The sequence below is a fragment of the Psittacula echo genome (assembly GCF_963264785.1).
Source record: "Psittacula echo genome assembly, chromosome: 1".
Taxonomy (NCBI): domain Eukaryota; kingdom Metazoa; phylum Chordata; class Aves; order Psittaciformes; family Psittacidae; genus Psittacula; species Psittacula echo.
This window is the reverse complement of record NC_137735.1, coordinates 122,751,011-122,763,252: the sequence shown is the minus strand read 5'-3', so window position 1 is coordinate 122,763,252 and position 12,242 is coordinate 122,751,011. Positions and strand designations below refer to the sequence as shown.

The window sequence follows — 12,242 nt, the reverse complement described above, 5'->3', positions numbered from 1 at the left end:
ACTTCTCATTCCCTGAACCCATGAGAAACTTTCATAACAGCAACATCTGGCAAACTTACTGTGATGTAGTATCCATTGCATGAAGGTATGAAGCCCCTATTCTTCCCTCAGGAGACATCTCCTTCCCCCATGTTTGTTTGGGCTTTATTTTTGAGCAAAAACGTAACTACTACTGGATTCTTAGTTGGTTTTGAAAAATGCTTTTTTTTGTACTTGCTGGAAGATGCACCATCTTTCATTCTGGGCAAAATTAAAAAGCATTTGTACTTACATAGTAAAACTTCACTGTAGCCCCTAAATACTTGCAAGCAAGCTTCAAAATACATCAGCTATGCACTCACAACTCTGCATGGTCCAAAGCCAACAAGAATATATGTTTTTGACACAAGTTTTGATTCTTGAACAGAAGTTTTCACCAGTTCAGATTTTTTTTTACAAGACAGAATAATCTGGTACAATAAAAAGCAGATAGAAATAAAAAAGTAAGGATTTAAAAATTCTGTTCCTTAAATGCCAATTTGCATTATTTTTCCTCTACTGCATTTTTGCATTTTAGAAAGGAATTTGTTTATTCCCTGATACTGAAATAATACATCAGCTTTTAAACCGTAGATGAGATTTAACAGATAAAAAAATTCATATGCACCCAAGTAGTTTAACAAGAGTTTTACAAAGGTAATTTAATGGTCCTACCTATTAAATACCATCTTAAAGCATGGAGACACAAGACTACTGTTGAAGTCCTCCTGCATTAAAGTTTGTTTTCACATAACTATAATTTGTCAAAGCTTTTAATGCTGACTCTTTAATTCATACTAACACACTGGAGAAAAAGAGACTCCTTTGTGTAAAGTTTTTTTTGTATATGAAAAAGAAATAACAGAAAAATACAGAACAAAATCAACCTGCTTTGGCAATTCTGAAAAAAATTTATTTAAAACATGTTTGTATTACCCTTACTTTTGAGCTAATTCACATGATCATAAACTAGCTTAACACTAACTTAAGTAGGCAACTCTAAAATTAAGCTATTCAAAGAATTTCCAGTAAGCTGAAGCAATTCCAGCATTTAGAGATCCCAGAAACAACAATGGAAACAAGGAGCAGTTGCCCTCCCTTTTACAGCACAGCTCTCCCTCTGCAACCAGCTGAGCCTTTATTTCATAGAATCATAGAATAGTTAGGGTTGGAAAGGACCTTACGGTCATCTAGTTCCAACCCCCCTGCCATGAGCAGGGACACCTCACACTAAACCATGCCACCCAAGGCCTCATCCAACCTGGGCTTGAACACCACCAAGGATGGAGCATTCATAACCTCCCTGGGCAACCCATTCCAGTGCCTCACCACCCTTACAGTAAAGAATTCCTTCCTTATATCCAATCTAAACTTCTCCTGTTTAAGTTTGAATCCGTTACCCCTTGTCCTGTCACTACAGTCCCTGATGAACAATCCATCCCCAGCATCCTTATAGGCCCCCTTCACATACTGGAAGGCTGCTATGAGGTCTCCACGCAGCCTTCTCTTCTCCAGCCTGAACAGCCGCAACTTTCTCAGCCTATTACACTATGTTATATTCCTTTACTGTGTTTCACCTGAAGTGGGCTCCTATAATATATCTTAAACTGGAAAATGCGTTTTTTAGAGAAGACAGGAGACATATTCAAGAGAAGGCGGCTGTTCCAAAAGGAGCAGAAAACTGAAATGGGATAGGAGAAGCTGCTGGGCGATGATGGCATAGGACTGCTAAATACAGTGAAGGATAACAGGGACAGGGAAAATACCTGCAGTGAATAACCCATTGGCCAGACAGCACAGTTAGCAAAAGCAAAACCAAACCCCCAGTGAGTGGGGACTGTGCCACAAATTCACTCAGCTCATCAGCAATTAGCATGGGAGCAGCACATAAAGATGGCTGAAGTGGTGGCTTCCTGAAATATCCAGACTTTTTTTGGAGAAGCTTCCTACCACCTACATATCCCCCAGATCTCCAGCATGTGGGTGCACTCACTCAGGAACATCTGAGTAGCAGCAGGTGCTACTTAATACGAATGTGCACATTATAGAGTGAGAGTGAGAGGAGAGCAAGAGAGAGAAAATGAGGTGTTCAGTGAAAACACAGCGATATGGGAAGGTTCCTGCATTGATTAAATAGGCAGCACCATTCTGTACTAAACTGGCATGATTCCCTGTCATTCCCATTTACTGTACATAATAGGAAATGGATGGAACACATAGAAGGAACAGCTGAACTGTGAGATTGTGTACTGATTCCATTATGAAACCAGTCTGAAAAGAAACCTTTCTTGCTCTGTATGAAAGTACATTAACTACCCCAAATAGAATCCTATGAAGTCAAATGAGCATCAGAAGAAAAACTATGATAAAGATTGTACTATAAAGATCAGTAATGATTAAACTTCGGCTTTTATTTTCTTTCCATTTTCCAAGTAGAACCACGGTTTCACATCCTTTTAACAGGTCTGCAAACTCCAACACACCCCATCTTGGCTGTATTTCATAGACTCTAATCGTAGTGATGAATCATGCAAGAGTTATCATGCAACATTAACAGACCTTCTGCTTTCTTTCCCCCCCTCTTAAACCCAGAGAGTGATGTACACACATACATGAAGAACGTAGTCAACATAGAGAGGGCATACTTACTGCTAGAAAGTCCCTAAATTACATTCTAAACATACAAATGCATTTAATAACAGAAAATACTTTAATCTCCTAGCACTGCTGCTTTCTTAAGACGTAATTTCAGATTCTGAGACACAAAAACCTGAAATATGGGAAGTATGCTAGCATGCCACATTTTTACCATGAATTGTAAAAATATGAGAATCAATAAATCGAAACAAAATCAATAAATTAACTGAATTTGCGTATTTGGCAGGTTTTACAGATTGTGCTGTTTCAAGAGAAATAAATTCCAGCTATTTTCATCAGAAGGAAGCCCTAAGAAGACTTAAGATGGCAGCAGAGGAAACGGAAATAGATTCCTGAGTCTCCAACTTGAGTTTTACGAAGCTGTGCAAGAGGCAGTTCCATGGTGGAGGAGGAAGGGTCAGACTCTCCTCAGCCCTTCATTAACTAAGTTACGAAACACCAGAACCCATTCCCTGACTCTTTTCTCTCTCACACCTTGCAAGAAAATAGGAAATGAACAGATGTTCTGTGCAAAAATGCTAATCCATTATAGAACAGAAAGATGACAAGTTATTAAGCGTAATCTTTTCAGAACTTATAAACTCCATAATTTACCCATATTAAAAGCTCCCTTCCATGAACCACAAAATTTAGTGCAAAACCTGAAATATCAAATACAGCGACAGATGCATAAACACATTCTCATACTTCCCAGGAAAGATGTGTCCACACTAAAGCGGATTCTGGACTCAGCACATACTATTGGCAAAATGAAAAGACAAATTTCTAACCTCTGGTTACTTCCCTCAGTTTTGTTTCAGCTGCAAAGTCTGCTGTCAGTTTTGTAAATTATTTGAAGCTGAGATCCTGGAAAAACAGCTTGAAGAAAATCTAAACTCTGTGAGCCTCACTGGATATAAATATTGCTCCATTCAGGTCAGGTTACCCTTCTCAGCTGTATGTGGAAGGGTATCTTATCTTCAAAACTCCACGCATCTTAGAAACACTGCTCTTCCAATATCTTAGATGTCCCCCATCCCATGGGATTACACTTGAATAATCTCATTTCTTTAAAGGGTATCTATAGAAAATTGTCAGACAGGTCTTGGTTCTGAGCAACATGATAAAGTTGAAGATGCCCCTGTTCACTGCAGGGGGGGGTGGGGTTGGATTAGATGACCTTTGAAGGTCCCTTCCAAGCCAAACCATTCTATGATTCTACAATTCTGTCTGAGAGAATAAAAAGCAGAAGAGTCTTCAGTGACATCACAGATTTTGGATATTCAAGTTAACAGCGGAAACCTGTCTTGTGGACAAGGGATACGTCTCTTTCTTCCCTAAACATCTGCCTACAACAGGCTGCAACACCAAACCAAGAACATTTATTCAACTTTTTCCTATTGTGGAAAGAAGGCAGGTGTTTTACCTCCACTAAACTGAAGAAAGGCTTTTATTATCTCTGTTTATAGGGAAATTCTTGTCGCTGTATGGCCAACAAGTAAACATTTCCAGTGTGCATGCAAGAGAGATTACAGCATCAAACATCTGCACAGTGTAGAAAGGCAGACTGCAGAAGTTAGCAGTCACACAGTGTCCCAGTTATATAAAGGACATACAAAGCATTTCACTCTAGGAACACCCAAAAAAACCCCTTTCCCAGGGAAAATGATATACAAGGGTCTCCAGATTTTTTTCTTTCCCTTAAGATTCAAGCAATTAAACCTCTCAGACTCACAGAACAGAACATCAATGAATGATTCCCTAAACTTAAAATTTCCATTGTTTGCCACTGTAATTAGTACAGTAATGCAATTACATGATAAAATTCTACTTCATATTTCATCAAACTCTCAAACTGGATCAGACCTCATACTGAGTTTAGCAGAATTAATGAAGTTCGTGTTTACCCAAAATGTCTTTAGAAAGACACTATTACCATCTTCACTGCAAGAACAGCATGCTGAAAAACATATGCCACATATTTTCTCAAATCAACCATTACTTCAGGTTAAAACAGACAATCTCTGGAAAAAATTGATTTTAGCATACCTTCAGTGGCCCTCAACAGGCGTCAAGAATAACAACAAAACCACTACTGGAGTTTAGTACTGAGTAAGCTTTAACTAATATCATAACAGGCATCTAATTTCAATGATAAAATTTTGCTCCACAGCAAATACTTAGCAGAACTCACCAATTCATATCACACCTGAAAAACAAAGGTTTTAAGACTGCAAATACAATTAATCTCCTACATCTAGACTCACCCTGGAATAATGTTTCAGACTACTAATAAAATGTAAATCTGAAATTTCTCGCCCCAAAATGATGTTTCTACAGGAGAAAATAATACTTAAAAAAAAAAAAAATTCACTTGACAGTCATGAATAGTTTTATATGTTTACACCTTATAGCTACCTAAGAAAGCTAGAAAGAGCAAATGCAATGCACAAATAATCATGCACATAGCACACTTCACAACCAACACACAATATAAAAGCATTCTCTCACTACACATCCCAGAGACAACTAAAAAGACAATTTATGAATGTCATCTGCATCTAGCGCCCCTCTAACAATGAACAAGATGCATGCATTCAAAAATGGAGGAAAAAGTCTTACTCTGCTATATCAAGATATCCACAGGAAGCAGCTGCATGTAGAGGTATCCAGCCTTCATTATCTGGTTGATTAATATTCGCTCCATTTTCCACCAGAAATTTCACCATATCTACGTTATCATCTATACAAGCCTATAAAGAAAGAAAGATTTAAGAGATAAGTTCATATTAAAGCTGTTCTACAATACTGTGCATCTTTAAGCAACATCTTCAGGAAAAAGGGTCTGATGAGGGATTGAGATTTATTTGTTGAGGCTTGACGGGAAGAATTTGAGAGAAAAGCAGCAGGTGTTACAGATTTGTAAATAAATCCTTAAATAAATAAATGAATTCACACAGAGTTTAACAAAACCAGCAAATATGGTTTCCTCAGATACATTTTTTCTGGTTTTCTGAGAAGCCACGTACAATCCCCACTCCAACCTTGCTCTCCATTACGAAGTGGTTCCATTTATAAAGCCCCCAGGCCCTCGCTCCATCCCAGGCCCAGTTCAGTCACTTGACTGGATACTACAATTGATTGAATCAACAACTACATCATGAAGTTGCCACCAAGAGACCGGAGGCAGTTTAGAAAACAATACCATAATGTGGTTTTAATTATAAAGCAGTTGAGACTAAGGAGTATGGAAGAGGATGCTATGTTGCATTTCAGTACCCCCCTGCTGCGTTCTACTGTAGCATATTCTATACCACCATACATCTTTTAACAGTCTATTAATCACTGCTGTTTATACACTTAAACTTGAGCATCAGTTTGGCACACTGCAAAAAATATTATCATATGTTCACATCTCTTAATTACCAAGCAAATAGTGTTGCCCAGATGCAGAACCACTGCCGTTCTCCACCATCCTGACTGGCTCCTATTTGCCTTTCTTCTCTGTGTTTGCGTATTTTTCTCACAGGGTGCTCAGTTAGTTTCCTTGCCAACTTCCATACGGCTGCCCTTAAAAGGGCAGAGCAACAGAGAGAAAAGTCCTTCTGCATTTCAGGACAGCAAGGACTCAAAACAGCCAGACCCCACAAGACTGGTATTAATTTTTTAGCTTAATAAATCAACAATACTGCATAACCAGAAGGCTGAAATGAGAACTTTTACTGCTGCGCTCCTACATCCTTCCAGAGAATTATGCCTGTAATTAAATGCAATTAATTTATAAACTTTACTTTTCAGAATACTTCTACAGCAATAAAGACTGAAAATTATATACTGCTTTATTATGGCAAACCCCCTCAGATTTCCTTATTTAAGTAACTGTGCCTTCCAAGATGAATCTCAAAACTTTCCTCCATTCTTTAGCGCAGAGGCAACCGCTACACTGTAAGGAAGACATGTTGCTGCTCCGTTTGACCAGCCAAACAAAACCAGCACCAGATTACGCCTCTTTGATCCCATTTGCTTTAGTTAGGTACGAACTTAACGCTTTGTTTAGAATGCAACACAGAACTGTGTTAACACCAAGTCTCATTTGGACTTGTTCATCCATAAGTTTGCAGATAGACTGCAACTAGACTGCAGTACATTGCTTGCATTATTTGTTTTTCAATTAAAAGCAAAACCATTCATGAGTGAAAATATTCATAGGCCTTACTACCTTTTCAGGTATTCTTGAAAACTCCCTTCTTAGAGGATTTTTGGAATTATCTTTTTAGTCACACCCACCCCTAAAACCAGCAATTCTTCCAGTAAAATAATTTACTAACATACTCCAGGAATAAAGACTAGAAATTCCTCAAGCATACTGTCTTAGATTTCTTCCACTGATTATCAGTGTATAATGCATGTATGCTCTCAACAAGCTTGAAAAGAAAACAATCACTTCACTTTGCAATACATTTTGTTACTTAAATGAAAAGGAACTAAATGCAAGACATCATAACCCAGTTCAGAAGGAAAACAAATTCAAGAAACACAGCTTTTTGCACTTAACAGAAACATTAACCTAGCCATATTTCACACATGCCACATATACAGTTTTCTTGATATCCAATTTGCCTGACCATTGATATTCTATGTATATCTTAATGTCCACAAGCTTATTATAAGGAAAATGTATCAGAAAGCTTTGAAACTGCCTGAGCATTAAAAAATATCGATTAATATAATATTCAATATGATGCATACTTGTATATTGTAAAATAATTAAAATTCATAATCTGTGAAAAAGGGTATCTTAAAATTGATTAGCACTATTAAAAACAACAAAAAAAAAAAGGCCAAACCATCTGGTTGTGACATACCCCAAAACAGAACAAACCTTACCCATTTTTCAAGTATACATAAGAAAAACTGGCAAGACATACTCATAAAAATACAGTTGCTAAGTGAATCAAAAGCTTACATATGCAGCTCATTAAAAGACATATGACTAAGTGGCTAAAAATATTTGACCAAATTTGGGCAGTTTATTGTGCCATACATGGCAAGGATCAGGAGAGCTCAAATACACTTCGCATGTATTATCAGAGATTGCACATTCATGACAAGCAAAGATAAACAATCTGTGAGATTATATATATTTGGACGATAGAAGAGTAACTATTAAGATAATAAAAGAATTTACTTGCTTATGCAAATGGGAGAGTACTGGCATCACTAGTGATCACATTTGTGAGGTTTAAATGATGTTCCTCAACTGATTACACAATCTGAACAACTGTTTTAACAATTTCATTATGGAACAACAGAAGCTGAAATTGATGAACTGGAAGACAGTTGTCTAATTTAAAAAATACGACTTCAGAGCCTCCTTAAACACAGATTGCTCATAAATGAGCCTTGTACCAAAAATATTTACTAGAAACCCACTGTAGCCTCCAAGAAGGTTATTACCCATCCTAAGGTTAAGGAAAGCAAATGCAGTTAATCCTGTTGCTTAAGAACACGTATATAATGCATCCTATTTCTCCTTGTCCCCTTCTCCTCCTAACTGCACAAAATGCAGGTGTCTGATGGACCCTATCACTCTCAGCACTTTCCCTATGATAGACACCTCTGACTATCAGCAGGTACTTTAAGTCATAGAATAGAATCATAGAATCATAGAATACTTAGTCAGAAAACCAAGAAACAAATGTTATAAAAGAAATTTTATCTTCATGTTTTTCCATTTCTACTCTGCTTGTCATTGCACTATCTTCGTAGTCACTTCTAAAAGCAATATTTATCAAGTACCAGAAGTGCCTCTGTTGTTAAAAGACTGGCATCTTGGCCCCAAAAGGAAAGCCTGTCAAAACAGCATGATAAACTTAAAGCAACAGCCTCCAAAAAGTCTGCCCTTGTAGACCTCAGCCTGAAAGTCATTACAAAGGAAAAATCAATGCACACACCAGATGTAAATAACAAAGAGTTCCACTGATGTTAGTGACTTAGAAAGATAAATTCCTATGATGACATCTACTTCTGTCCTACTCTCTGCACAGAGGACAGATAGCCACAGGCATTCTTCTTCCATGTTTGCTACAATCCGTAAAGGATTAATCTCTTATTTTGGCATTCATCTCCCCACTCCCAGTCTCTCCCTTCACGATCCTTAGTTCCTACCTAGAGCATCAGTTACCACTTAGCAAAACAACAGGTTGCCCTAAAGCTCTTTCCAAGAACTTGCTAACCACCACATCTGTACGAGTGCACACATCAGCCAGCTCCAGGAGCCAAAAGATGAGCACGGGAGCTCACAATCAAGACTGCCTCCATCCCATGCACTGGTTTTGTCCCTCAACCCCATTCCCAGCCTCTGTAAATGGATACAAAGGCAGCATTTCTGCATAAAGCACTCATTACCCTGCCAAATCTCATGGAAGTTAGCCAATGGGCCCTAAACAGAACAAGAGCTGGACAGTGAAATCATATAAACCTTGCTTCCTTTGGGAACTAATTTAGAAACTAGGCTAATTAGTTATAAAGGAAGCAAAACAAAGCAAAGTTGATAATACAAAGTCTGGTTACCTTTTCTGATAAGAACAGAGATGAAATCTCAAAGGAAGCATATTAAGTCCCAGGAAAGAAAACCACTTTCTATTTGCACAACCTGAAACCTGGACTGCAAAGCCCAGCAACGATCAACACTACCCAGCTCCCACACAGATCAACACTAGGTAGGTCCAACTTGTCCTGGAAACAACCCGCCTATGTTAAGTGAAACAACACTTTAAACTTTTCCCTGAAATACTTTCTGATCACTCAGAAGGGGATCACCAGATGTCTCCTGAACACACCAGATGTTAACTGTAATTCAGCATGACTTCGTATCCCGGTGCAAGTGGCATGTGATTCAGCTGGCTCTCATTACTATCAGGTGTAAAGTACATAGGTGAAGGGTAGTCCTAAGTTAGTAAGTAATCTTAAAAATAGACAGCTTTAGAGGAGGTATCTAGTGCTTGGCCCCTCAGTGAATAACAACCCAAAGAATTCAGCAGAGAGCACTCCTCCTCAAAAGACAGGAAAAACAAGTCTGTATTTTTTTGTTGTTTTAAATAAATCAGGAATCTTGTAGGGAAAGAGGCAATCAGTGAGTTAGACTGTCCCATGTACATGCAGCTTACATCAGACTACAATTTTTATTGTTTTTCATCAATGAAGAGATCTAATGAGGTAATGCCATCTAACAAGGTTTAGATGTTCTTTTTCACCAGTATTTTCTAGAGAGATTAAAAGCTACCTTTTACTGTTACCTGATTAATATCCTGATCTATTGCACAAAATATCCTGCCTCTAATAGCAGAAGCTAAACATTGTATCTGTCATCACATTTCATTTTTCCTTATTTACTCTTAGTATGGAAAGGAATCAAAAATATGAGCATGGAATAATATGCTAGATTTAAAGGGATAAACCAAGCCAAACAACCATTTTGAATTCCTGTGGGAATGCTGGAAACAGGAAAAAGACCTCACGCAGTGTCTTGGAGAATAGTTTATCCCTTCCTTTGATTTATCTAGTGAACCAAGTCCAGTGAGTCCAATGGAAGTAAGCAGGACATTAACATCTTTGTTAACATACCCGAGAATCAAATTAAGGGAGGGCATCCACACCTAGCTGCAGAGCTGGTTAAAAGCAGTTCCTGTTCTCTTCACCCTGGATTGTTTGTTCCCTCTGTCACCACATACCACACCCTTATAGGTATGCCGACACACTTTGCTGAACAGGATCTAAAGTGCATCAGAAAAGCAATTACAATTTAAAATTACATAAAATAAGAAAAGGACAGCAATATAGTATTATCTGTATTTGATTAAAGCAGAATTATTTGCTTTGATTATCTTAAAATGGTTTCTTATATTCAGAGAAGCTGTGCTCTGAAATTCATCCTCACATCCTAATTGCAGTTTCAGAGAAACAAAATTTGTTTTACTGTGGAATTTAACTCATTACAAACCCTGTGTTAAAGCTTCTTGTTTCAAACCGACACCTCAAAGAACACATTGCTAATTTCAAACCACTTCTACCACTCACACTTTTAAATTTACAACACATTTTAGCCTACTTTCTTTTTTGTGCAGACTTCCTAAGGAAATCACATTAATCACTCAGTCTACCTGGTTGTCCTCCCTCCCTCAGCAATTTCAACTGAAACAGAGACTGGAATAGAGGCTGAAGAGAATTAAATTCACTATTCATCATGAAAAGGTGGTTAAAGAACGAGTCCTCTGAACTAATGCTGCCACAGAATAGTTCACAGTGTGAACTCAACAATTACCATTTTGACCTAGGTCCTCTCGCCGGCCTTCCAGTGATCTCAGCTCCCTACAGTCAGAACACTTGTCTCAAAGTCTGCAATGATTTCTGCCCTCTTGAGAAAAGGTTTTGTTAGGACAGATGACATTACGGTTCACTAGTCACACTGTGTGTGAACATCTTCTGCTCACTTTCATTCTCCTTGAGAAAACAAACAAACGAAAAAAAGAACAAGCTTACATATTGCAATTCTTAATTTTATTTTTTTCCTTTAATAAACCACTGAGAAGATATAAAAAGACATTTGGTCAAAAGATCCAAAGCAACACTTGAATAACACTTTCCTCTTTTGTTAGGTCGTATATTTATTCTGCACATTAATTAACAATGCAGCACAAACAAGTGAAGCGGCAGATGGCATTCAAAATGAAAACATGATCCTTATCTAACTTCCCAGCTATAGATTCGAGGTAACCCGGCAGTTACAGCCACTAGAACACAGCAGGAATATTTTTTTTGCACCTTATATTTAGTTGTAGGTTACATTAATTCAATGTTTTCATACAAAGTATAACATCTCCAGAGTCTAATATTAGTAATGACAATGCCCTAAGACTCACTGAGTATTTGGGAACGCTTCCAGCAAAAAAGTGTAATAAGTATGACCAACAAATAAAGTAATGAAATATTGGTTAACTATTACACTTATTTACTAGCTAAGGAATGGCTATAAAAGCATAAAAATGCATTTTTTTTATATATAAACAATTTTTTTTTATTATATAAATTTTATTATATAAACAATATAAATGGCTATAAAAAGCAAAATGCATTTGTTCTTTTTAATACAGTACATACAGGGTGGAAAGGCTGCTGTTGATATTCATGTTTACAGTAAAAAACAAGACAGTTCTGGTGTTGTAAGAGAACTTCAGGCACTAATCTAGTATTACAGATGACAACTATTGCTCAATTCTGAAATTAAGTATAATCTTTCCAGTGTTCATTTAGCCAACCCACAAGTCAGCTTCTGTTTTTCAGTGAGCTGGGGTAATACCAGATACCTGCATATTGACAAAATCTAGTTTTAGGATTTAACATTTTACTTCTTACAGCATGCTTACTAGTAAAAATGGAACCACTTAACTCACAGAAATCCTTGACAAGCTAGTAATATTACTGTTCTGCTACACTAGTGTCGCTCAGCTTGTTTGTAAATATTATGTGTATGATGCACATGCATGTTACTGTCAGTTAAGAACAGGCCTATTTAAAATCCTAGAGAG

General features: G+C 37.4%; 1 protein-coding gene across 4 annotated transcripts in view; it reads right to left on the bottom strand.

Annotated features, from left to right (window-relative positions):
* PPP1R12A (protein phosphatase 1 regulatory subunit 12A) overlaps positions 1–12,242 on the bottom strand; it is a 119,895-nt gene that overhangs the window by 67,679 nt on the left and 39,974 nt on the right. For all 4 annotated transcript variants that reach the window (XR_013958399.1, XM_080633562.1, XM_080633563.1 and 1 more), the window contains exon 2: positions 5,278–5,408. Coding sequence is in view for 3 of the 4 variants with exons in the window: in XM_080633562.1 (XP_080489688.1) it covers positions 5,278–5,408 (131 nt within the window). In the remaining variant the exon portion in view is untranslated. The remainder of the gene's footprint in view (positions 1–5,277; positions 5,409–12,242) is intronic.